Raw genomic sequence first — 25071 nt, 5'->3', positions numbered from 1 at the left:
ACCGTCCACGTGGCCTAATGGATAAGGCATCTGACTTCGAATCAGAAGATTGCAGGTTCGAGTCCTGCCGCGGACGAGCTTCATAATGAATTCCCTAGGTTGTTTAGCTTACATTTTTAATACAATGTCTGATTACGTCATAACACCGTCCACGTGGCCTAATGGATAAGGCGTCTGACTTCGAATCAGAAGATTGCAGGTTCGAGTCCTGCCACGGACGAGCTTCATAATGAATTCCCTAGGTTGTTTAGCTTACATTTTTAATACAATGTCTGATTACGTCATAACACCGTCCACGTGGCCTAATGGATAAGGCGTCTGACTTCGAATCAGAAGATTGCAGGTTCGAGTCCTGCCGCGGACGAGCTTCATAATGAATTCCCTAGGTTGTTTAGCTTACATTTTTTATACAATGTCTGATTACGTCATAACACCGTCCACGTGGCCTAATGGATAAGGCATCTGACTTCGAATCAGAAGATTGCAGGTTCGAGTCCTGCCGCGGACGAGCTTCATAATGAATTCCCTAGGTTGTTTAGCTTACATTTTTTATACAATGTCTGATTACGTCATAACACCGTCCACGTGGCCTAATGGATAAGGCGTCTGACTTCGAATCAGAAGATTGCAGGTTCGAGTCCTGCCGCGGACGAGCTTCATAATGAATTCCCTAGGTTGTATAGCTTACATTTTTTATGCAATGTCTGATTGCACTACAACAACGTCCACATGGCCTAATGGATAAGGCGTCTGACTTCGAATCAGAAGATTGCAGGTTCGAGTCCTGCCGCGGACGAGCTTCATAATGAATTCCCTAGGTTGTTTAGCTTACATTTTTTATACAATGTCTGAATGCGTCATAACACCGTCCACGTTGCCTAATGGATAATGCGTCTGACTTTGAATCAGAAGATTGCAGGTTCAAGTCCTGTCGCGGACGAACTTCATAATGAATTCCGTAGGTTGTTTAGCTTACATTTTTTATACAATGTCTGATTGCACTATACCAACGTGCACGTGGCCTAATGGATAAGGCGTCTGACTTCGAATCAGAAGATTGCAGGTTCGAGTCCTGCCGCGGACGAGCTTCATAATGAATTCCCTAGGTTGTTTAGCTTAAATTTTTTATACAATGTCTGATTACGTCATAACACCGTCCACGTGGCCTAATGGATAAGGCGTCTGACTTCAAATCAGAAGATTGCAGGTTCGAGTCCTGCCGCGGACGAGCTTCATAATGAATTCCCTAGGTTGTTTAGCTTACATTTTTTATTCAATGTCTGATTACGTCATAACACCGTTCACGTGGTCTAATGGATAAGGCGTCTGACTTCGAATCAGAATATTGCAGGTTCGAGTCCTGCCGCGGACCAGCTTCATAATGAATTCCCTAGGTTGTTTAGCTTACATTTTTTATACAATGTCTGATTCCGTCATAACACCGTCCACGTGGCCTAATGGATAAGGCGTCTGACTTCGAATCAGAAGATTACAGGTTCGAGTCCTGCCGCGGACGAGCTTCATAATGAATTCCCTAGGTTGTTTAGCTTAAATTTTTTATACAATGTCTGATTACGTCATAACACCGTCCACGTGGCCTAATGGATAAGGCGTCTGACTTTGAATCAGAAGATTGCAGGTTCAAGTCCTGTCGCGGACGAACTTCATAATGAATTCCGTAGGTTGTTTAGCTTACATTTTTTATACAATGTCTGATTGCACTATAACAACGTGCACGTGGCCTAATGGATAAGGCATCTGACTTCGAATCAGAAGATTGCAGGTTCGAGTCCTGCCGCGGACGAGCTTCATAATGAATTCCCTAGGTTGTTTAGCTTAAATTTTTTATACAATGTCTGATTACGTCATAACACCGTCCACGTGGCCTAATGGATAAGGCGTCTGACTTCGAATCAGAAGATTGCAGGTTCGAGTCCTGCCGCGGACGAGCTTCATAATGAATTCCCTAGGTTGTTTAGCTTACATTTTTTATTCAATGTCTGATTACGTCACAACACCGTTCACGTGGCCTAATGGATAAGGCGTCTGACTTCGAATCAGAAGATTGCAGGTTCGAGTCCAGCCGCGGACCAGCTTCATAATGAATTCCCTAGGTTGTTTAGCTTACATTTTTTATACAATGTCTGATTCCGTCATAACACCGTCCACGTGGCCTAATGGATAAGGCGTCTGACTTCGAATCAGAAGATTGCAGGTTCGAGTCCTGCCGCGGACGAGCTTCATAATGAATTCCCTAGGTTGTTTAGCTTACATTTTTTATACAATGTCTGATTACGTCATAACACCGTCCACGTGGCCTAATGGATAAGGCGTCTGACTTCGAATCAGAAGATTGCAGGTTCGAGTCCTGCCGCGGACGAGCTTCATAATGAATTCCCTAGGTTGTTTAGCTTACATTTTTTATACAATGTCTGATTGCCTTACAACAACGTCCACGTGGCCTAATGGATAAGGCGTCTGACTTCGAATCAGAAGATTGCAGGTTCGAGTCCTGCCGCGGACGAGCTTTATAATGAATTCCCTAGGTTGTTTAGCTTACATTTTTTATACAATGTCTGATTACGTCATAACCCCGTCCACGTGGCCTAATGGATAAGGCGTCTGACTTCGAATCAGAAGATTGCAGGTTCGAGTCCTGCCGCGGACGAGCTTCATAATGAATTCCCTAGGTTGTTTAGCTTACATTTTTTATTCAATGTCTGATTACGTCATAACACCGTCCACGTGGCCTAATGGATAAGGCGTCTGACTTCGAATCAGAAGATTGCAGGTTCGAGTCCTGCCGCGGACGAGCTTCATAATGAATTCCCTAGGTTGTTTAGCTTACATTTTTTATGCAATGTCTGATTGCACTACAACAACGTCCACGTGGCCTAATGGATAAGGCGTCTGACTTCGAATCAGAAGATTGCAGGTTCGAGTCCTGCCGCGGACGAGCTTCATAATGAATTCCCTAGGTTGTTTAGCTTACATTTTTTATTCAATGTCTGATTACGTCATAACACCGTCCACGTGGACTAATGGATAAGGCGTCTGACTTCGAATCAGAAGATTGCAGGTTCGAGTCCTGCCGCGGACGAGCTTCATAATGAATTCCCTAGGTTGTTTAGCTTACATTTTTTATACAATGTCTGATTACGTCCTAACACCGTCCACGTGGCCTAATGGATAAGGCGTCTGACTTCGAATCAGAAGATTGCAGGTTCGAGTCCTGCCGCGGACGAGCTTCATAATGAATTCCCTAGGTTGTTTAGCTTACATTTTTTATACAATGTCTGATTACGTCCTAACACCGTCCACGTGGCCTAATGGATAAGGCGTCTGACTTCGAATCAGAAGATTGCAGGTTCGAGTCCTGCCGCGGACGAGGTTCATAATGAATTCCCTAGGTTGTTTAGCTTACATTTTTTATACAATGTCTGATTACGTCCTAACACCGTCCACGTGGCCTAATGGATAAGGCGTCTGACTTCGAATCAGAAGATTGCAGGTTCGAGTCCTGCCGCGGACGAGCTTCATAATGATTTCCCTAGGTTGTTTAGCTTACATTTTTTATACAATGTCTGATTACGCCCTAACACCGTCCACGTGGCCTAATGGATAAGGCGTCTGACTTCGAATCAGAAGATTGCAGGTTCGAGTCCTGCCGCGGACGAGCTTCATAATGATTTCCCTAGATTGTTTAGCTTACATTTTTTATACAATGTCTGATTACGTCATAACACCGTCCACGTGGCCTAATGGATAAGGCGTTTGACTTCGGAACAGAAGTTTGCAGGTTCGAGTCCTGCCGCGGACGAGTTTCATAATGATTTCCCTAGATTGTTTAGCTTACATTTTTTCAACAATGTCTGATTGCGTCATAACACCGTCCAAGTGGCCTAATGGTTAATTAGTCAGTATTCAAATCAGGATATTGCAGGTACGAGTCCTGCCCCGGACGAGCTTCGTGATTTTTTCGAAGATATTTATGCCGAGGGGTAAGACAGTCTCAGTCTCTCAGATAATCTGTACACCGAGTTCGTGCATTTAGCACGTTAAGGGTACATATTTTCACGAGTTCGCGAGTTCCATTTAGCACTGTCAAAGGTACGCCGAGTTCGCAGAGTGTCTTACCCCTCGATTTAAGCCTCCATTTTTTCTAAAATATCTTATTAAAATACTTTTGCATACGAAAATATTCAAATGTATTGTTTTGGCTAATATATCTGTATCGAGTAATATATGAAATGCGAATCATATACCCCTAAAAATATAAATGTAAAGTTTGGATATGTAAAACTATTGAGCAATCAAAGAAGACACAAGCCGCCTCGATAACCACAATTTTGTAATTTTCACATTTCGTTTTTTTAATAATATGTGGTTGGGGGCTAACTTTTAACATTTTAATCAGCTAGGCTAGCCCAATACCCAAGGCACAACCTTAGGCCTAAGTCAGCAAGCGACTTTTGAAGCCTTTAATTCAGGTGACCGGGTTACAATGCGTAGGAGGGTGGTGGCAAGCCCTGCATGCCACGCGAGCCAACAGCTCCCTGAACTCACTATTACCGTTAACCTCAACAAGTGTTTATGGAAGGGGAAACCGAAGAGCTCGGCCGCTCGGGGAAAAACCCCTTTAACCAGTGGGGAAAGAACTTGTAAACTCGACGCAGAAGGAATTGTTCCGAGTTTTCACCCAGTGCCACAAGCTGGGATCGAACCCGGCTCCTCTTCCTAGCCTACCTCGAAAAAAATCCTGTATCCGCCATTTTCAAGGGGTTATACGTTTTACGGGTTTACCAATAAATCTTGAATCTTAACCGATTTCGGAAGTAAATAAAATGCTCATTTCATAAGTATGTAATATAATAGGAATTATTTTATACTAATCTCGGAATAAGTGTTTTTCATTTTCAGCGAAGTTCAAGACCATATGTTGGACGCAATAGTTTAATTATAAATATAATTATGTTATAAGTCAAATTTCGCCTGAACAAAATTTCTAGGGACCAATACCTTTAATTGAAAGGGAAAGCAATTAGACAAGCTCTCTAAGCTTATTTTATTTCAAAGCCAATAAATTTAATACGTTTATAAAACTTTAATTTATGGTAATGAAGATTCTTGTGAACGTAATGATTTTCATAGTTGTTTAAATTACTTATTTAATGTCGTTGAAATAAAAAATCTGTTATTTTTACAACTCTACAATGTCGAAAACCGATCGATGAACATAAACAAACCAGACGACGTTGAATACGACGTTATTCCACGTTATCATATTTAGTTTAATTTTTTTGTATTATATTCCACTCTAATGGCGGCCTTCTAGCTGGTACATCTCTCCCCAATCCGATCATGGTTCTAGCATTGACTTGGGAATAATACCGGGAGTCGTGGTCTCGCGAAACAAATTCTGAAATTTCGAGTCGGCGCCTCAGCCATCAACTCAATCATTATACGGTTGGCGCCATCTATCACTTTTAAATTACACTAGTACTATTAATTCAATTGTATAGTATATAGTTCCCACCGCTAACAGCGGATGGCGCCGCCGACAAATGATAGATTTCTCAATTTTGAGCAATTTGTTTGTCATTCTAGCGGTACTACTCCTAATTAAATGGGTACTAGTCTCATTTCTATATCTATGGTCATAGCTTTGTTAGAATAGTTTTGACACGAGCGGTTTGCACACGCACGTGAAAATCTGAGGTTCCTCGCGCGCTCGTTATATTACCAAAGCTCAATTTTGTGATGTAGTAGTTTCAAATTGTGGCCAATGGGTCTCTCATTTGGCTCAATGGGAATATGATTGCTCCAATTGGAGATTAATTGGAAATACAAAACCCAACTTGGAAAAATCATATACCAATTGGAACTCAGTGGTAATTATTGATTTTCCAATTGGAATATATGTACCCCAATTGGAACCAATAATCCTCCATTGAGTCCAATTAATTCCCGGTTGGGATGGTGGAATACCAATTGGTACCAATATATCCTTCAGAAAAAAACAATATACACCAATTGGTTTCAAATTGTAGCCAATGGGTCTCTCATTTGGCTCAATTGGAATATGATGGCTCTAATTGGAGATTAATTGGAAATACAATACCCAACTTCGAAAAATCATCCCAATTGGAACTAATGCATCCTCCACTCAGTTAAAGTTTGTTTGTAAACCAAATGGGTTCTAATGGTTTCAATTGGAACTCAATGGGCTCCGACTGCGACTGGGTTTTCTTTAGAGTACCATTTGGAAACCTAATGGGCTCTAATCATTGATTTAAATCACCTATTATATTTCAATGTAATTTTAAATGTCAATTTAGTGAAAATTCTAGCTACAGCCCTTGGTTAGTGATGGCCCACTGCCATACTTTTTCAGACATAATTACTGTCAGTAAAATTAATTTATCAAACAAATACCCAACTTGTTTTTTTTTTCTATTAAAGTCTCCTCAGATTTGCTTTATCATACAACTAAACAGACTGTAATAAAATTAGATAAAATTTATCTTTAATATTTCCTTGCAAATTCAACCGTCTTAAAGGTAAATGCAAACAATAACCAATCGAATGCTCTCCCTAATTACATTTCTTGTATTGTCACAGTCATATTCATTAACGTAAACTGTAAAAATATAATCTCATCGGCAAAGTGTTACTCAGTTCAATAACTACTGAACTATGATAATACCATAGCAATTGTGGTAAATCAATATACTATGTAATGTTTAATTCCAGTGTAAGTAAGAAAATCACATAACATGAAAAACATGTTTTGTTCTCTAACTGGGGTTCGTCGACAAGTGTACAAATAGCGTAAATGTCAAAGACTATGTAAGCTATCGCTACATAGACTGGAGACTCTATTGTTGAAGATAAAAAGCGTTATCGGCTTTTCTCGTTTAGTTTTTTTTAATAGGTTAAAAATGTTTATTGTAAATAAGATATATTTTTAATCACTAATCTTATATTACTATTTTTTAACCTTATGTGTATATATATTCGCTTACAGCGTTTATTATTACCGTCACTCCTAATATGTCGTTCATCTTGTAAAGTACTCATTCTTAATAAACGTTTGTTTTTTAAATCACTACGTTATGATTTCTCACTAGTTTCATTAGTTAGTTAGTGTAGTGTAGCTTTGCTGATTAACATTGGATTTAAAACTCCAATAGGTTATGGGCCCAGCACGCTCCCACTGCGCCACTACTATGCTGATGATCTAGTCTGCTGTATCCCGGTTTCAGTTACCATCACCGTAATCCGTATCCTGTCAACAGTTCCCGTTAGTAACCATGGATAGTCTTTTTCGTCAAGACGTCGAGAAACTATCAGGTCCGGAGAATTGGAGGAGTTGGAAAAGACAAATCGTCGACATTCTAACCGTACGAGACGTATACGAGATCCTTACTGGCGAATGGCTTGAACCAACGGAACCATTAACAGTAGCAGAGAGATCTGAATACACTTCAAACAAGAAAAAATACCGAGTGGCATTCAGTACAGTCCGGGGTATCATCTGGTCAACCTTATCCAAGAAGGTCCAAAACATGATTACCAATTGCGAGACACCAAAGGAGATGTGGGACAAACTACTTGAAATTTTCGAGCAGAAGTCTTCAAATCGTCTCCGAAAGCTTCTGGCGCAGCTCATGCGAACTACGAAGTCACCGGACGTCGATATGGCCACCCACATTGCCCAGATGTGTTCTCTCTGGACAGATATCTTGTCAACGGCAAAGACAGAAAAGGACGTAACGTTCGACGATTGCATCCTTATTGCATGTATTTTCGAGTCCCTACCGCAGGACGAATACCGAGAATTTGGTATGCTTTGGGATACGATGCCTACAGAGAAACAAACTGTCGCAGAATTAGAACGTCTGTTAATCGGCCGTGCAACTCGAGAGGGCGACGCGTTTGGAGATTCCTCTGGTCTTATGGTAAAACGCAGTAACGGAAGTTACTCTGGCACCTCAAATGAGAAGAAAACCGTAAGACGTAAGCCAAAATGTACCAATTGCCGAAAGTTTGGTCACATAGCAGAAGACTGCCGAGGACAAAGGAAAACTCCTAGAAGGACGAGCGTTGACGAAAGTAATCGCACCAGCATCGGGGGTCTGATCGCAGCAAATGGTCTCGTTGCTTGCTCATCGTCTGAAGCAGCATGGTACTTTGACTCGGGTGCTACACAGCATATCACGAACGACGCCACAAAGTTCCTAAACTTCCGCAAGTTCGCTACTCCAGCGACTCTTCAGATTGGAAACAAGAACCAGGTGACAGCGGATGGTGAAGGAGACATAAGGATTCACTTCCGGATCGGAAAGAAACTCTATCAAGAGGTAGTCCACAATGTCTGGCACATCCATGACTTTGCCTGCAATGTTTTCTCGCTAAAAAGCGCAATGAAGAGAAACAAGAATCTGGAGTTCAAGGTCACAGCAAATTCTTGCGGTCTCTATGAAGTTGTCGGAGGCAAAAGGAACCTTTGTGTACCTGGCAAGGTCGAGAGTCTGTATCGTCTGGATATTAAAGTCATGCAGCCATCATGCTCCGCTCACATCGCAGCAGATCCGAGAAATGACCGGAAAGCAGATCTCCAAATCTGGCATGAACGCATGGGTCATCAGGATAAACGGCATGTAGCAGCGACGTTACGGAGACTCGGATACGAAGTTCTAAATCAGACGTCTGACAAGCTCTGTGAAGGGTGCATCTACGGCAAGATGACTAGGCACAGTTTCGGCACTCGTTTGGAGAAGGCTACGAAACCAGGTGAAAGGATCCATTCAGATCTCTGGGGACCATCACCAACACCGTCCATGAAAGGGAAGAAATACTACCTCCTATTCAAAGACGAGTATTCCAGTGTTCGAGCCGTATATTTCCTAACGAAGAAATCCGAAGTAGTCAATTGTTTCAAAGATTTCCTTGCCTTTTGCCGAACCCGCAATCACACAATACAAGAGCTGGTCACGGATAATGGGACTGAATATGTCAACGAAGAGTTCCGTCAATGGACGTCTCAAGAAGGGTTACATCACCGCAAGTCCATGCCATACACGCCTGAACAGAACGGGGTCGCTGAACGAGAAAATCGTACGATTATGGAGTCTGTAAGGGCCATGTTGCATTCCAGATCGGACTTACCACCGAAACTCTGGGCTGAAGCGGTGAACACGGCCGTCTATATCCTGAACCGAACAGCACCTACATGCATTGCTGGGAAGACGCCGTTTGAGTTATGGACGGGGAAGACAAACCCATCGATCCAGCATTTGCGTGTCTTTGGCACTGAGTGCTTTGTCCACATACCCAAAGAGAAGCGAAGGAAGCTGTCTCGGAAGGCGTATAAAGCTTTCCTGGTTGGCTATGAAGACAATGCAGACGGATATCGAGTTTATGTTCCAGAGCTGGACGACGTACTAAGATCTCGAGATGTCAAATTCAATCCCGAGACGTGCGTTCCTGATTCCTGGATTCCTGTCTCTGGGGAGTCCTCCAGCCAGGGCGAGCAATTGACCGACGATTTCGTTTGCGAAAACCGGCCAACCAGAGCCACCAACTCATCAAAAGACGGACCAACCAGAGCCACTAATGTAACATCGGGCATGCCAACCAGAGCTGCCGACTACTCAAACGACGAGACAACCAAATCCGTCGAAGCGTCGGAAGACGTGGCTACCGGACATAATGAGGCAACAGTGTCTCTTTCTGACAATGTCCGGGACAATCAACCTGAGAAGAGCGGTCCAGTCCTTAGAGATCGTTCAACACTAAGGAAAGTCCAACCATGTCAGAGCTGCCAGCTAGCAAATAAAGCATTCCTCATCTGCGACATGTTACCACAAACGGCACGAGAAGCACGTTCAAGCAACGAATCCGCCGAGTGGGAGAAAGCGATGGTAGATGAACTTTCGGCAATGAAAAGACACGACGTCTACGAAATGGTTGATCCTCCACCTGGTCGCAAGATAATCGGAAATCGTTGGGTCTTTCGTACAAAGAATGATGAAGATGGGACGATCGTCAAGCACAAAGCCCGGCTTGTCGCAAAAGGTTTTACGCAACGAGAGGGAATCGACTTCAATGAGACTTTCGCTCCAGTTGCCCGATTCGAGACACTACGAATCTTTCTCAACCTAGTTGCCCAGAAAAATCTCAACCTCAGGCAATTCGACGTAAAAACCGCATTCCTTCATGGGAAGCTATCCGAAGAAATTTATCTGCGTCAACCTGAAGGTTTCGACAATAGTAGTGGACAAGTCTGGAAGTTAAAGAAAAGTCTGTACGGTCTTAAACAGTCTCCACGATGTTGGAATGAACGAATTGACAAATCGCTTCAGAACCATGGCTTCAAGAGTGCTGATGGAGATCACTGTCTATATATTTACTCAACCAATGACGTTTTCTTGGTCTTGATCCTCTACGTCGATGATGGATTGGTTGCCGGCAGTACCACCAAAGCAGTTGATGACTTTCTTCACGACTTCAGCGATGAATTCGAAATCATAACCGGAAAAGCGTCAACGTATCTTGGACTTAAAATCGATCAGTTAAGCGACGGCTCCGTATTCTTACACCAAAGCGCCTACATCGAGAAGGTTCTTGAAAGGTTCAACATGCAAGACTGTAAACCAGTGAGCACTCCTATCGGCAGTCCAGACACGACCAACCAAAGTCAGGAGAGTTTCGAGTCAACGACCATATATGCCTCGGCCATTGGAAGTCTCAGATACGCAGCAACAGGAACACGACCTGACATCGAATACGCAGTCAATCGAGCGTCCCAAGCAATGGCGAATCCAAAGGTCGCTGACTGGAATGGAGTTAAACGAATTTTTCGTTATCTCAGAGGGACCAAGTCACTGGGTCTCTTATTCAAGTCCGAGAATTCCATGACAACCATCCCCTACAGCGACGCTGATTACGGTGGTTGTGAGAAAACAAGACGTTCAACGTCTGGGATCGTATGCCTAATTGGTTCAACTCCAGTTACTTGGGCGAGCAGAAAGCAACAACCACGGAGGCTGAACTGGTAGCTGCCACTGAAGCGGCGAAAGATGTCGTCTGGATTGAACGAATCAAGTCTTTCCTGGGTCTCAACGTAGACGATGATGTACCCGTACTCCGAGTCGACAATGCAGGGGCCATTAAACTCATCAGAAATCCTGAGTTTCATCGCCGAACGAAACATATCAGTATTCGCCAGTACTACATTCGTGAACTGGTCGAAGAGGGCGTCATCGACGTTATGTATGTCCCGAGTGAAGAACAGCTGGCCGACATTTTCACTAAGCCACTACCTAAAGAAATCTTCACCCGCCACCGTCAGAATCTCAGTTTACGGCAGTACGAGAAAGTCGTCAACGAGGGCGAGTGTTGAAGATAAAAAGCGTTATCGGCTTTTCTCGTTTAGTTTTTTTTAATAGGTTAAAAATGTTTATTGTAAATAAGATATATTTTTAATCACTAATCTTATATTACTATTTTTTAACCTTATGTGTATATATATTCGCTTACAGCGTTTATTATTACCGTCACTCCTAATATGTCGTTCATCTTGTAAAGTACTCATTCTTAATAAACGTTTGTTTTTTAAATCACTACGTTATGATTTCTCACTAGTTTCATTAGTTAGTTAGTGTAGTGTAGCTTTGCTGATTAACATTGGATTTAAAACTCCAATATCTATGCTCTAAAAAGGTTGACAATTTTGCACCTAGCGCCACGTAGTATCCGTGGATAGAACTAAAATAACGTAACTGTTCTGCCATCTATCTTCTCTTTGGAGAACAAGAAAAAGGGCTGTAAAAATATTGAATTTGAATTAAATTTTTTCTAACTCCTATATGCCTATAAATTATATTCTTATACTATTAAGTGATACTAAGTCATTGTTACATATGAATATTAATTAAAAAACATAAAAATTATAGATATCTGCTATTTTTTTATTTTCAACTATAAGCTATAATTTGAGAACATAATTGCAATACACAATTTCTCCAAATAGTCATAGTTCCATATGATAATTAACTAAAGAAATAAAAAATTGTATAAATATTATAGATAATATATGCTATTGAAAAAAAAATGGATATACAAATGTTCTTCCAAGCAGGACCTTTATTTTTAGATCTTTAGCATTTCAGTAAAAGCCATTCGGTAACTTTAATTACTGTCTCAGTTGATACGAATGTATAGGCTAACAAACCAATTTTCATAACCAGTTTAATCTTAATAAGTTTAATTATTTTAATCATAAATATTTAATTTTATAACCATGGTGGAAATTCTATACTAAATTTACAAAATTTAGTATTTAATTTTTTTAGTCTTCCTACTTCTCAGCAACATCTACAGTTGTTATGTCCCTGTTCCACCAATTCCTCGTCTGTGAAAAACAAGTTTCAGTACTGAGAAGACAGAAATTTGTAAAAAATGATCTTACCAGAATAAGGTTTTTCACTTAAATTGTTTTTTCCATTTTCGATTGACTGAATTTATTGAATTCTATCTTTAAAAGGGTAGGACTGTATGCAAAATTGTAAATATTTTATCTGAGCCTTAATGTCCAAATCTTCCTTACTTTCTTTACTGTCTCTATCATCTATCGTAGTGGGTGGAATATTTTTTTTTTTGGAAGAATTTATATAGTCTTTGGTAAATGTGTTGATATAAAACCAATTTGAACCTCTGTAAAAATGCAATTGAAACTCTTATCGACCTCCAATTGAGACCACTTTAAACCTCCAATTGGAACCACTAGAAACCTCCAATTCGGGCCACTATAAACCTCCAATTGGAACCACTAGAAACCGCCAATTGGAACCACTAGAAACATCTACACTATAATTGGAAAATCTAAATATCCCATTTAAAAAAAAACAAAACCAATTGGAAAAAAATTCTACAATTGGAAAAATGAAATATCCCATTTAGAACCAATAAGCAAAACCAATAAACTCTACAATTGGAAATCAAAATATCCCATTTAAATACAATAAACAAAACCAATTGGAAAAAAATACATTCAACAATTGTAAAAACAAAATATCCCATTTAGAACCAATAACAAACCAATTCAAACCATCAATAATACCATTTGTAACCAAATGGAATTGGTCCAAAAAAACAACTTGTACCAATTGGTCCAAACCATGTTGTTGACAATTTGAAAAAACCAATGAGATTTCATTGTTTTTTTCATAAGGGGAAATGACGTTTTAGCGCACGACACTACAAGTGCACACAGCTCGCTTTCTTTGCGTGCTTTTTTGACCATAACATGTAGAGGTATTTTAACGCACAAAATGAATTTTAAAAGCCTTCAATAATAAACTAGGATAATCCACAACGCGACCGAGTTCAGGATTCTTGTATAGACTTATGACTAAACCTACCACCTGCTACCACTTTTACCACTGTACAACGTATAAGTGCTTTTTGAAAACAAAAAACGTTTACGCTAGGAGGACTTTATGATGAACGTATAAGAAGAAAGTATGATTCTAGGCTAAACCCCGACGCCACGAAATTTTGACCGGCGGCGGCGATCCGGTGATTGTACATCGGCGGCGCGATCGACTTTATTGTCGGCGGAGGAGTAGAGCCAAAATTTAACGTGGGTGTTGGCGTGGCGCACCGTTTATATGAAATTGGCACTACCAAAGTAATAATTGTAATAATTGAAATGTAATAAAGAAAGAACTACATTTCTGTTAAAGCTGCCAAGAGACTGGTATCAACGGTAAATCTGGTAGCCCTGTTAAACAAAATTATAAACCGTCGGTAGCGCGCCGAGAAAACACCGGCGGCGAGGGGGTCTATTCTAGCCTTTCTAGGCAAGCAAGTAGTAGATTCCAAACCTCCCGCTTAAGATGGGCCTGCTCTCGCGAATCGCAAATGGGCCCAGCATCGCCATCTACAATAGCAAATTGAAAACAAATTCAAATTTTCACTCCAGCTGGTTTTCGATTGATATTTGATTAGGGATTATGAGCAAGCAGGAAGTGCAATCAAAGGACTAAAATTTTTCAAAAAAAGAAATTAGTAACCCATAACGTCACGCCCATTTGATTTTACCTGCATATTTTCAATGGCTTTTTTAGACAGTCGTAATAAAGACCGGTAAGTGCCGAAAAACATAATTTAAAAACCACCCAAGTCCCCAGTAATCTATCCATCAATGATGACTCACTACTCATATTAATTGATTTCAAAAATTAATCCTAATTAAATGTTGGTTCTGTAGGTTTTCCCTGTTGTTATTAGAACCCGGTGAAATATACTTTGAAGATTTCAGCGCACATATACATAGAAAGGAGGATAATGAAAGCGCTTCGAAATGGTTTGCATTTGCGACTTCATTTATGACTTTGCTAATCTATTAAATATCAATTTATTTATGAAGGAATCTTAAAGGACGTTTGAAAGTGTGTTCTAAATCAGTTGTTTTTGATCCAGAGGATTTCACATTCCCTGTTTTGAAGGTAATGAAATTAAAATATGTCTTAAACAGCATCGATAAATTTGGACTATTAATTTAGTTTCCTCTGCGAGACTGTGAAGTTATTGAAAAATGGAGTGGACCACTCTTATCAAAGTAATAAAAAAGCATGATAATTTAATTTTTGGGATATTGGTTTTCACTCTTAAACATTTTCATTAGATTAGGAAATAATCTGATTCATTTGAAATGTCATCAAGTGGTTCATATGCTTGAAGGGAACATCATTGCTCCTTACAAATTCAAAAAGGTATGACAAATAATTGTCTAGCTGCTAAACTAGGATATAATAAATTTTTCTTCATTATCAGGAGACAAATTCTTACATCTTTAGTTTAACATACGTTAAAATTGACGCTTGTTTACCTCAAATGTGTCAGGTGAAAATTCACTAAAGATTTTTTAATAATTTAAACCCTTTATAAAACCTAATTTTTTTTATAGCTTCAAAGAGCAGCTACATTACCAGCCGCAGATCAAGCCGCCATGGTAGTTTAAATTGCTTAAAATGGACAATTAGTTAATTTTATAATATTTATTTTTGAATTTCATAACAGATTGCGGCGATAGTGCTCTCTAGACAGTCCAGAGTGTCTTTTAATACTTCTTGGTTGGAAGACTTACACGAAACTATCGTTCTAGAGACGATGGGAAACCGTGTTACCCCTCTGGTGCTTAACCCCGGTCGAATTTTGTTAACGAATTCACGGTTGTACTTTCAACCATTTAACAACGCAGAACCCGATAATGTTACAGTAAGTACGCTCTCAATCTTTTCAATTTAAACATTTCTAATAAATTTCTAAAATCAAGTGGCCTATTTTGAAAATAAAACTCTGTGATATTAAAAGAATGGTTAGGCGTCGATTTCTCTTGAGACAAGTCGTAAGTAGTTGTCTTTCGATTGCAAAAATAAAAAATTATGAATTAATTTTTAATTTGCATATTTTTAACAGGGTTTGGAGTTCTATTGCAACGATACGGCTCCGCTAAAACATTTCTTTCTGTCATTTAAAAGCACCAAAGAAAGAAATCAGCTTTACATGTCTATGCAAGATCAATCTGGTATTTTTATCCCATTAACTACGTTAATCATTTTAAGCTAATAAATTGAAATTGAACAGCTTTGCAATTAGAGGATACGAGACAGGAAAATATGACACTTTTATGGCAGAATGGTGTTATTTCCAATTACGAGTACCTTCTTTATCTTAATAGGTAAATTCTCAAAAAAAATTGAAACTACACAAAATTCAATAAAATTTACATTTAACACGCATCTTTAGTTTGGCTGATCGCAGTTTCAATGATTTAACTCAGTACCCAGTGTTTCCTTGGGTAGTTTCTGATTATAGCAGTTCTGAATTAGGTAATTTCTTTTCATAAAATTAATATAATGTTCCAGTTCCTTAATTTAAACTCTTAATTTTAGATCTTGAAAATATCTCGAGTTACAGAGACTTAACCAAACCCATAGGTGCCTTAAATGAGGACAGGCTTCAAAAACTATTGGTAAATTTTTAATTTCCAAACCACAAAATTGTTTCATTTTAATCTTGAATTTGATCATTGCAGGAAAGGTTTAAAGATATGCCCGAGCCAAAATTTCTCTACGGATCTCATTATTCCACTCCGGGTTTTGTGCTTTATTATTTAGTTAGACAAAGTAATTATCTAATTTTGTAGATTTTTTCTCTTTAAGTAAATGTTATCAGAAGTATATAATGGCTGCGTTCAGTAACTCAACAAAGTATCTGAAAAAAATTATTTTTGTTGAGACCGTTGCTAACAGGACGTAGGATTTTGTGAAACGTTGTAAATTTTTGTAAAATATCGTCTGTTGCGGCCTTACTCCCGGCTGCGGCGTCATGTGACCGCTACTCTTACAGCCAATGACTTCGTTGCCCAACGGACGGGCCACGTGACGTCAAAACCGGAAATCAGAAAACCCGTTCAGTTAAAAACCGCTGACCATTGAGCTCAACACTGAGCTTTTTTAGAGTTACTGAACTCAACCAATATCTCTCACAAAACCGGAGAACAAAAGTCAAGCCAGTCAAAAAAGCCCCACTTTTGTGATAAGCGAGTTTTTAGTTTTATATTAGAGGTCTGCGAAACTGGTACTTCTAGGACTCAAGCAAATACTCAAATCCTTCAGTAAGGGCTAAAAATTACTCAAACTAGACAAGTTTAGGGATGAAGGTTTCTTTGATGGAACTCTACTTCTCATTTTTTGATAGAATTTAAGCTAGGGCGGCATAGTTGTAGATAAAGTGCCACAAGCAAGATAAACACAACATAGTTAGATTATTGAGTGTGTAGAACTACTTAGAGTAAAAAGAATTGCAACTTTCGCTTTATATAGCAAAACAATATATACATAATATGCAATAAGAGTGTAAAAGTTCTTTTCGATGCCTCCAGGGTAGTTATAATATGAGTAGATAGACATCAGACTATTCCAACATTTTTAAAATAATTTTAATACAATTTTTTTTAAACCTATATTTATTAATTAGTTTAAAAATTTAAATTTAAATGGCTTAGGGATAAATTTAGGACTAGAAACCATTTTTTGTCTCAAGAACTCGAGCAAGTCTGTTTTTTTCCAGGACTCTAGACTCGAATGAGCCCAATCGACTTGTAACCCTTATTATATATCTAGAATAATTGCAATAATATAATAATAATCAGCTAGGCTAATACCCAGGCCTAAGTCATCAAGCAACTTTTAAAGCAATTAATTATGAAATGTACTAAGAAGAAAGTTAAATCAACATTATAATTAGGTAATGAGTCTAAAGTAACAATACTTGAGGGTTCTTATATAGAATTTCTTTAAAATGTCACGTATCTCAGGTAGCAAATATAAGAAATGAAATCTGTATTTCGGTAGGCTATTTGCTTTTTCCAGTGGGTCATTTTTGAGTCAAACCACGAATTTGTACTCCACATAATAGCTGGATATTTACAGACAATATTACTTTTAACTAACAATTAAGTGAAGTATTTCTTGTTGCACAAGTTTTTCTTCCAAAACACGTTTATAAAAATCTGCTCAAGCCTGCAAAGGTACATGTTTCTAGCAAATAACATTTGCAGTGATTGAGATGTGCATATTTATCTCGAAGATATATGAATTTCTGATATTCATTAAACTTTTGTAATTTTAGTGCCACAATACATGTTGTGTTTGCAATACGGGAGATTTGATCATCCTGATCGAATGTTTAACAGGTTAAATTTATAATATATATTGTTTGTGGTCAAAATATCCAATATTCTTTGTTCTTTAGTATTCAGGATACGTGGAGAAACGTAACTCACAATTCATCCGATTTTAAGGAACTTATTCCGCAATTTTACGAACCTGAGAATCAGGGAAGTTTTCTAGTCAATTTACAGGTAATATTTCTTCCAAAATAACACAAATCCAATCATTGTAATGGATTTTTGAATTTCAGAGTTTAAATTTTGGAATAAGACATAATGGACTAAAAGTTAACGACGTGGAGCTGCCTCCATGGGCCAATAATAGTGAGTTACGGTTAAAAATAAGAAAAACTGTTCTATATTATATTTAACTAGGTCCTGCAAAATTTGTTTCGACATTACGAGAAGCGTTAGAAAGCGAATACGTCTCTAATAATCTCCATCATTGGATTGATTTAATATTTGGGTACAAACAAAGGGGGCTTCAAGCTGAGAGAGCTTACAATGGTAAAAATAAATATGCAATTCCAAATTTTCAGAATCTAACTAAATAACTTTTTGTCTAGTTTTTTATCATTTAACCTATGAAGGAGCGGTTGATCTGGATAAGTAATATATAAAATTAATCGATTTAAAATATATATTTGATATTAATTTTGTTATTAATTATAGAATTAAAGATTTGAATGAACGCTATTCTATGGAAGTGCAAATCATGGAGTTTGGACAAATTCCGAAGCAAATTTTTAAGTTCGGCCATCCTGTAAGACAATTACCCAGCGTCATGAAGGAGCTGGCCTTAAATTCTTATCCGATAGAAACCAACAATATATCCATAATGACCACGAGTGCGAGTAGTGATATAATAGATAGTAATAACTGCAGTGAAGAGCCACAACGACGTCAATCAAAAACTGTAGCATTCAAATGGAAACAAAACCTTTCGGAATTAAATTTCCATAGTGAATATAAATTGCATAAATGGTACATCTAATATTATACATTTAACATGGTTTTTTAATAGTTTTAATAACGAGATATTTTGTTAATTTTCAGTGAAGTTACAGCTGTTTCTGTTTCTGAGGACTTGAAAACAGTGTTTTCAGTCTCCCAAGATACATTATTAAAAATGTATTCGGTTGAGGAGAAGAAACAGTTACGTAGCGTTAGTATTTCTAATCTAGCTCTCTCATCATGCGTGCTCATGGAGGATGGATGCAAAATTATTGTTGGTTCCTGGGATAATTATGTGTACGTTAATTTATCTAAAACTCCATTTCCAAGTTCCTCTTTAGTAATTAATTTTCTGTTACAGTTATGTCTATAATATTGAATTTGGAAAAGTTTTGGGAAGTACAATGGCGCACGATGATGCTGTGGTGGACATTAGCTGGAATCAGGGTTTATTAGCGACCGCATCGTGGGATTCGACTGCTAAAGTCTGGAAATACAACCCAAATGACTCTCTACGACACTATCACACTGGGGAGCTATTGGTATTATTTCCTTTGTTAACATTTTTTAATCGTCAATCTAATATATTTAAATATGGGTCTATTAGGTAGAACTAGAACACGAAACTGGAGTTCAATGTGTGGCTTTAAACGGGTCAAACTCTCTACTTGCTACAGGGACCAATGATGGCTGCATCAATTTCTGGAGGATGGACTCTTTCATTTTACAATTAAATGTTAAAAGTAGGCTAGCTGTTATTTTGCGGTTAACGTTCTACTCTACCAATTTCAAATTGCCATTCTTTTAGCTCACAATGATGTTGTAGAAGCAATATCTTTCAGTCCAGGTGAAATAACTTAGTTTATCATTTTAAAATGATAAACTAACTTTTGAAATAATTTTAGATGAACAAAAAGTTGTTTCGTGTAGCAAGGATAGAACTCTGATAGTTTTAGACGTTACAACTGGAACACTACTGTTTAGTAAAGATGCTGGAGAACCATTAATGTAAAACATGATCAACACAAGATATATATTTGTAGTTAATGAAGTGATAATTTCATTTATTCCCTAGATGTTTATGTTGGGATGGAATTACAATTTTAACCGGAGGTGCAAATGGAAACTTAATGGTTTTTGATTTAATAAGGGCATGTCAGATTTGCAGTATCTCAGCTCAAAATGGTCCCATTACCAGTTTATGCGCATCTAAGGGAGGCGAATTAATCGTAACAGGTGGCAAAGATGGGAGAGTTGCAATATGGGAACCTGCCTTGCAGTCTTGAACTGGCTATCATTGATTTCAATTAACAATATAAACATTCCGTAAAGCTTTTAGTTTTTGTAAATAAGTCTAATTCAAAGCTTTGTTTTCTTAGAATTATTTATAATCGAGGGATAAATTTAGATAAGATTTTTTAATCAAGATACATTTAATTGAACTTTGCTTTTAATATTTTACTTTTTAAGGATTTCTAAAGGAAGAATAATCAAAATTTGAAAAATTGCAGCTAGAATTGTTATTGCCATATTGTTGTAACTTTTTACTTTAAAATGTTATATAAAAATAAAAAAAACTCTTCTTATTTTGATGATAAAATGGGTGATTTATTTATAAATGGCCATGTTTCATGATATATTTATTGCCCAACTTCTTTAGCAATGAAGGTTTTAATCCTTTGAAGAAGTTCACGTTTCACAGTATCCGGGACAAGAGCTACGTAGGTAAATTTACTTCAGTAAAAAGGGACGTGTATAGTTAAAAATTATTTAAATTAATTACCCCTTCCTTTCGGCGTTATTTCCACGACCAAATCATCCACGGTAACGTTATCCACACCCTTTTTGTTTACGATTTCCTTACAATACGCTTTCAATTGATCCCTCCAGCCACATTCTATCAGGCGGGTACGCAAAATTTCCTTCAGCCTTTCCCTTTCACCCGTTTCAATTAGTTTTTGGTTCACGGCTGTTTTCATCTTTAAGTCTTTTAATTTTCGTTCTTGAGTACTATGGAATATTACGTGTTAATATTTCTGATCAAATTATTACTTTTAAAAGCAGCCTTACTCAGTCATTTATGCCGTTGTGTCCAAAACTACGAATATGACAGCTGATTCGAGGTCAAAGTTCGTAGGGCTCAGAAAAAGAAAATGTAAACAAGCCTTCGCGTTGCTACCGAAAACAAAAGTTGTCTAAATATCACTCCCCGTAAATTTTTGATTTGTATGTAAAATTATATCCGTTTAAGATTAATTTTTATATGGTTAGCACATAATGGCGATTGCAACGGCGGTTATAGGAAAAGAGGTGAAATATTTACCATATTTTTGTGTTAACATTTAATTCTAACGAAATTCTATTCGGGCCTTGTCTTTTGGAAGTCGACTAATTAAATCCGTCTTATGAATACGTAAATTTTGTTCGTCTTTTGACTAGGTTTGTTTAGAAACTTTTTATTACTATTTCAGAATCACCCTCTGTATGTTCAAACGGTTCACCCGACTGATGATTTGCGTTACTTGTACATTATTCATACATCATTAGATGTAGTGGAAGAAAAAGTTTCTGTTGCTGGCAAAAGTGGATCTGATATACGTGAACTTTATCTAGGACTACTGTACCCGACGGAAGATTTTAAAGTGTATGTTGAATTTGACTTATCACAAGAATATTTTCCTTGTAAATATAGAAGGGTATTTCAAAACAAATTGAATTTTCAGATATGGGTATGTTACCAACACAAAAATCAAGTTCATAGTTATAGTGGACTCTGCAAATAACCAAATTAGGGATAACGATATACGTCAAGTATTTGGAATTATTAATTAATAAAGGTGTTTAACTACTATAATAATTATTTTTTTATAGATGTTCCGTCGTTTGCATGCTGCTTATACCGATATGCTGTGCAATCCTTTTTACATTCCAGGAGATCCAATCAATTCTAAGTAAAGAAAAAATATTTTATATTAAGAATTATTGATAAAAACTCACAAACTACAAAGCTATTTTTACATTTCAGGAGTTTTAAAACGGTTGTAAAAAGTATTATGTCTTTAAATTAAACTTATGTTAAAAACTATCTTTGTAAATAAAGTTGAAATGATGGTAAATATCAAGGCTCTTTATTGCAATCTCTGTTTAAATACCATATTCGAAACGAATCATAGATAACGTTACCAACGTTATTTGTACAGAGGAAATTCCACATTTGTCAAAGGGGGAGTTCTTTTTACAGGGGTAACTCCATTAGAGGCCAATTTTTAAATACCCGAACTCTCACCAGATGGCGCCGGCAGCTTTAAACGCAGACATTTTGATTTAATTAAAAAACGCGAAATATATTAGACAGAGCTATCCTTCGAAAACGCGTATTAGTGAATTTTTTCACAATAAAGCTACGTTTACACTCTTACAAATTTCCCCTACACTTAGGAGCAACCAGAGTTGCCAACTTTCGGAGAGCCTATACCGCGGCCAACGGGGAAAAACCCCGCGGAAATCAAATATAACCCGCGGCATTTTAAATTACAAAATTAATGGCGAAAGATGTATGAATAAATGAATGAATGTAGTATTTAACAATTCAAGTGTTTATTATCCTTTATTTTTTTATTTAAAACAGTATATTTTACTGTTGAATTTGCTTTTCAAAACGTATCCTTAGTTGGCTCGTATTCAGAAACTTAAAGTTTGTTTATCAACAAATTGTAATGGACATTTTTCTTTCAAATTTGATACTATGGCGACGTTTAATTCCATGCTTACTTCTTGAAATTCATAACCATAATTTCAGGAGTCAAAATGCATTACAACGTTCTAAAAAACTTGGGATTACGATTTTCGATAGCAAATTATAAAGTGTTGTAAATCTACAAATTGTTTGCAATGTGTTGCCTTTTCTGACTGAAATAGCAAATTTGTTTGATTTCATAAATATTATACTGGCTTTGTTTGACAAATCTTTATACATGGCAGCTAATAGGTTCGCGGTATAACAACGTTCGTTATAGGCAGCTAACTGAAAGTGTAAAGAGAGTTCGTCCCACGCGTTATGGCAGGATAAAACACGATAAAAAATTATAACCGAAAATATCAAACAACTTTTATTTTTGTTTAAAAAAAACCGCAATACCGCGGCTATATTTTACGAAAATCCGCGGTCCGAAATTTTTAACCCGCGAATGAAATTACGAACCAGCGAAAAACCGCGGAGTTGGCCACTCTGGGAGCAACAAACACAAGGAGAACGCAGCTAGCCTTTAAACACGCTAACGCAGTGTTGTGTACGAATTTCATTGGACGAACCTTCACGCTGAACGATTTACGGGCGGGGGGGAAGACAATTTCCGAATTTTCTCCTTCCGACGGCAGCAGGCACTAAAGCGTTTAGCCAATGAAAAATGTACGCAAGAAAATCCACGACTTTTGACGGGTTGCGTTCTCCTTGTGTGGGGTGTTGTGTTTGTTGCTCCTAGCACTACACGTTTTCCGTCCTCTCAGCGCCAAAACCGGATGCTTTCCGCCGTTAAACTATCGAGGACCCGTTGTGTCAGTCCATCTCCCTCTACTTTCGTCAAGGATGGCCCACTTGCATCGACAGACTTAATGTCACTCTGCGCCCTTTTACGGTTCATAAAAAAGAACTAAACGAATCAGACGGTTTTCTGTAAGGCAGTGACCACCGTTTCGTCCCGCAGACTGTCCGGGCCTACATCTTTTAAAAGGTGTCTCTGGATGCATCACCAGAGCAAAGCTTCATATCTTTTGGCCTTCGATGACGACCTATATAACCGAATACGTTCGTACTTGTTCTGTTTGCCGTGTTACAGACCCAGCGAACCTATCACTTCCGATTGAAGTTATTCCAAATTTGTCGAGGCAGCTGAGCTGCCAACCACGGATGCTGAAGTTGAATCCTCACTTTCCCTGACATGGTGCACAGTAAAAACTGATCTCGGACAATGCCCCCCCCCCCCATTCACCTCACACGCAATTTTGCGGCTTTTTGCCACTTCCTTGAACAATGAGGCGTACACCACATTACTTCAACCCCGCACTACCCGCAATCTAATGACATGACGGAGCACACTATCCAACCAATCAAAAACATGATTACCAAAGCTGGGCAAGTAGGCAAAGACCTAGCTCCAGTGGTCACTTTCGCCTAGCAGCAAGAGGTGCCGGGTTCGATCCCAGCTTGTGGCACTGGGTGAAAACTCGGAACAACTCCTTATGTGTTGAGTTTTCTTTGGTTTAAGGGGTTTTCCCCCGAGCTCTTCGGTTTCCCCATTCCATAAAAACTTGTTGAGGTTAACGGTAATAGTGAGTGTAGGGAGCTGTTGGCTCGCGTGGCATGATGGGCTTGCCACCACCCTCCTACGCATTGTAACCCGGCCACCTGAAATAATGGCTTTAAAAGTCGCTAGATGACTTAGGCCTAAGGTGGTGCCTTGGGTATTAGCCTAGCTGATTATTATTATTATTATTATTATTATCTTTTGATGGAGTATAGGTCAACTAAAATAGGCAACCTACCATCACCCGCGGAAATGTTGATGGGCCTTCTGTTACCATGGACGTCGTTCGTAGCCGTTTCGTGATTTCCCTCTAGGCCATCTCGTCCTCTGGCCCAAGAGGTCCAAGAAATTCGCCTTCGAGGCACGGTGGTGTTCTTCCAGTCAATCTTCGACCCAGATAACCTTGGACGGCTGCGAGGAAAGGTCGCTTTTGGGCACCCACCAGATTCTGGTAGAACCACGTCGCGAAAATGAACCTCCTCCGACTATATTTGAAATCTCAACTTCGCTGCAAACAGACAATATCATCTGGATTAACTATTGCTTAGCACGCCCAATTTGCGTATTTGTACTTAGTCGTCGTATACTTCCAATACCAAAGAAATGAACTGTTTGCCTGTTCCAGGGTTAGAATTATTCTGCACCCAAAACTGTTCGTTTGTTCCAGAAAGTTAATGCTACACTTTGTACTCCAACATAAAAATGGTTTAAAGAGAGTAATCAGATTTGGTCGTCCGCTTAACAGTCTATGAAGTTTTCTGTCGCTTCCAAAAGGTTTAACATTTTTGGCGCTGCTTAGTGGTTTTTATCGGAGAAACTCCCCGAATCTGTCGTGGTCTTTCGTAAAGAAATGGTTGAAGGTTATATTCCCTTTAAGTAAGCTCTTATTTTTGAATTAAATGGAAATGAAGTCAAACAACTACGATAGCTACCCTACTTCCAAATCCCAGAACAGGCGAGACCTGCTACTACGACCACGATTGACCGCATCAAAAAGCCTTATGTTATCCTTATTTCTACCCGCAAACTTCAGAGGTTAGGTCCACTCCGCCATTAGAATCGGTGAAC

General features: G+C 38.4%; 3 protein-coding genes and 21 non-coding genes across 24 annotated transcripts; 23 read left to right on the top strand and 1 right to left on the bottom strand.

Moving 5' to 3' along the window:
- The first annotated feature begins 3 nt into the window (after nucleotides 1-3).
- On the top strand, nucleotides 4-76 carry TRNAR-UCG (transfer RNA arginine (anticodon UCG)). Its single transcript has one exon. It is a non-coding gene; the product is annotated as a tRNA-Arg (tRNA).
- Nucleotides 77-147: 71 nt separating this feature from the next.
- Nucleotides 148-220, top strand: TRNAR-UCG (transfer RNA arginine (anticodon UCG)). The gene has a single exon. It is a non-coding gene; the product is annotated as a tRNA-Arg (tRNA).
- A 71-nt stretch (nucleotides 221-291) lies between these two features.
- Nucleotides 292-364, top strand: TRNAR-UCG (transfer RNA arginine (anticodon UCG)). The gene has a single exon. It is a non-coding gene; the product is annotated as a tRNA-Arg (tRNA).
- A 71-nt stretch (nucleotides 365-435) lies between these two features.
- On the top strand, nucleotides 436-508 carry TRNAR-UCG (transfer RNA arginine (anticodon UCG)). The gene has a single exon. It is a non-coding gene; the product is annotated as a tRNA-Arg (tRNA).
- A 71-nt stretch (nucleotides 509-579) lies between these two features.
- TRNAR-UCG (transfer RNA arginine (anticodon UCG)) lies at nucleotides 580-652 on the top strand. Its single transcript has one exon. It is a non-coding gene; the product is annotated as a tRNA-Arg (tRNA).
- A 71-nt stretch (nucleotides 653-723) lies between these two features.
- TRNAR-UCG (transfer RNA arginine (anticodon UCG)) lies at nucleotides 724-796 on the top strand. The gene has a single exon. It is a non-coding gene; the product is annotated as a tRNA-Arg (tRNA).
- A 215-nt stretch (nucleotides 797-1011) lies between these two features.
- On the top strand, nucleotides 1012-1084 carry TRNAR-UCG (transfer RNA arginine (anticodon UCG)). The gene has a single exon. It is a non-coding gene; the product is annotated as a tRNA-Arg (tRNA).
- A 359-nt stretch (nucleotides 1085-1443) lies between these two features.
- TRNAR-UCG (transfer RNA arginine (anticodon UCG)) lies at nucleotides 1444-1516 on the top strand. The gene has a single exon. It is a non-coding gene; the product is annotated as a tRNA-Arg (tRNA).
- Nucleotides 1517-1587: 71 nt separating this feature from the next.
- Nucleotides 1588-1660, top strand: TRNAQ-UUG (transfer RNA glutamine (anticodon UUG)). Its single transcript has one exon. It is a non-coding gene; the product is annotated as a tRNA-Gln (tRNA).
- A 71-nt stretch (nucleotides 1661-1731) lies between these two features.
- Nucleotides 1732-1804, top strand: TRNAR-UCG (transfer RNA arginine (anticodon UCG)). The gene has a single exon. It is a non-coding gene; the product is annotated as a tRNA-Arg (tRNA).
- A 71-nt stretch (nucleotides 1805-1875) lies between these two features.
- On the top strand, nucleotides 1876-1948 carry TRNAR-UCG (transfer RNA arginine (anticodon UCG)). The gene has a single exon. It is a non-coding gene; the product is annotated as a tRNA-Arg (tRNA).
- A 215-nt stretch (nucleotides 1949-2163) lies between these two features.
- Nucleotides 2164-2236, top strand: TRNAR-UCG (transfer RNA arginine (anticodon UCG)). The gene has a single exon. It is a non-coding gene; the product is annotated as a tRNA-Arg (tRNA).
- Nucleotides 2237-2307: 71 nt separating this feature from the next.
- TRNAR-UCG (transfer RNA arginine (anticodon UCG)) lies at nucleotides 2308-2380 on the top strand. The gene has a single exon. It is a non-coding gene; the product is annotated as a tRNA-Arg (tRNA).
- A 71-nt stretch (nucleotides 2381-2451) lies between these two features.
- Nucleotides 2452-2524, top strand: TRNAR-UCG (transfer RNA arginine (anticodon UCG)). Its single transcript has one exon. It is a non-coding gene; the product is annotated as a tRNA-Arg (tRNA).
- A 71-nt stretch (nucleotides 2525-2595) lies between these two features.
- On the top strand, nucleotides 2596-2668 carry TRNAR-UCG (transfer RNA arginine (anticodon UCG)). Its single transcript has one exon. It is a non-coding gene; the product is annotated as a tRNA-Arg (tRNA).
- Nucleotides 2669-2739: 71 nt separating this feature from the next.
- On the top strand, nucleotides 2740-2812 carry TRNAR-UCG (transfer RNA arginine (anticodon UCG)). The gene has a single exon. It is a non-coding gene; the product is annotated as a tRNA-Arg (tRNA).
- Nucleotides 2813-2883: 71 nt separating this feature from the next.
- Nucleotides 2884-2956, top strand: TRNAR-UCG (transfer RNA arginine (anticodon UCG)). The gene has a single exon. It is a non-coding gene; the product is annotated as a tRNA-Arg (tRNA).
- Nucleotides 2957-3171: 215 nt separating this feature from the next.
- Nucleotides 3172-3244, top strand: TRNAR-UCG (transfer RNA arginine (anticodon UCG)). Its single transcript has one exon. It is a non-coding gene; the product is annotated as a tRNA-Arg (tRNA).
- Nucleotides 3245-3315: 71 nt separating this feature from the next.
- TRNAR-UCG (transfer RNA arginine (anticodon UCG)) lies at nucleotides 3316-3388 on the top strand. The gene has a single exon. It is a non-coding gene; the product is annotated as a tRNA-Arg (tRNA).
- A 71-nt stretch (nucleotides 3389-3459) lies between these two features.
- TRNAR-UCG (transfer RNA arginine (anticodon UCG)) lies at nucleotides 3460-3532 on the top strand. The gene has a single exon. It is a non-coding gene; the product is annotated as a tRNA-Arg (tRNA).
- A 71-nt stretch (nucleotides 3533-3603) lies between these two features.
- TRNAR-UCG (transfer RNA arginine (anticodon UCG)) lies at nucleotides 3604-3676 on the top strand. The gene has a single exon. It is a non-coding gene; the product is annotated as a tRNA-Arg (tRNA).
- Nucleotides 3677-14008: 10332 nt separating this feature from the next.
- On the top strand, nucleotides 14009-20287 carry LOC149927910 (protein FAN-like). Its single transcript, XM_090157640.1, has 26 exons — nucleotides 14009-14154; nucleotides 14279-14374; nucleotides 14438-14516; nucleotides 14574-14629; nucleotides 14696-14783; nucleotides 14845-14913; nucleotides 14978-15022; nucleotides 15091-15288; nucleotides 15347-15418; nucleotides 15490-15598; nucleotides 15658-15751; nucleotides 15820-15902; nucleotides 15966-16045; nucleotides 16109-16199; nucleotides 17707-17770; nucleotides 17830-17938; nucleotides 17998-18070; nucleotides 18122-18253; nucleotides 18313-18355; nucleotides 18419-18730; nucleotides 18803-18997; nucleotides 19062-19242; nucleotides 19308-19443; nucleotides 19509-19547; nucleotides 19606-19708; nucleotides 19776-20287. The coding sequence occupies exons 1-26, from the start codon at nucleotides 14123-14125 to the stop codon at nucleotides 19984-19986; spliced, it is 2790 nt and encodes a 929-aa protein (XP_090013766.1). The 5' UTR covers nucleotides 14009-14122; the 3' UTR covers nucleotides 19987-20287.
- On the bottom strand, nucleotides 20281-21197 carry LOC149927909 (transcription and mRNA export factor ENY2-like). The gene is made up of 3 exons (XM_090157642.1): nucleotides 20771-21197; nucleotides 20484-20710; nucleotides 20281-20417 (listed from the first exon to the last, which is right to left on the bottom strand). Exons 1-3 carry the CDS (start codon nucleotides 20776-20778, stop codon nucleotides 20341-20343), a joined length of 312 nt encoding a protein of 103 aa, XP_090013768.1. The 5' UTR covers nucleotides 20779-21197; the 3' UTR covers nucleotides 20281-20340.
- Nucleotides 20704-21816, top strand: LOC149927908 (trafficking protein particle complex subunit 2-like protein). The gene is made up of 5 exons (XM_090157641.1): nucleotides 20704-21010; nucleotides 21172-21344; nucleotides 21424-21511; nucleotides 21572-21651; nucleotides 21726-21816. The coding sequence occupies exons 1-5, from the start codon at nucleotides 20978-20980 to the stop codon at nucleotides 21766-21768; spliced, it is 417 nt and encodes a 138-aa protein (XP_090013767.1). The 5' UTR covers nucleotides 20704-20977; the 3' UTR covers nucleotides 21769-21816.
- The last annotated feature ends 3255 nt before the right edge of the window (nucleotides 21817-25071 follow it).

This window comes from Leiobunum rupestre, chromosome 9 (assembly GCF_980474605.1).
Source record: "Leiobunum rupestre chromosome 9, qqLeiRupe1.1.hap1, whole genome shotgun sequence".
NCBI classification, from domain to species: domain Eukaryota; kingdom Metazoa; phylum Arthropoda; class Arachnida; order Opiliones; family Sclerosomatidae; genus Leiobunum; species Leiobunum rupestre.
This window is presented reverse-complemented; position numbering and strand designations above follow the sequence as displayed.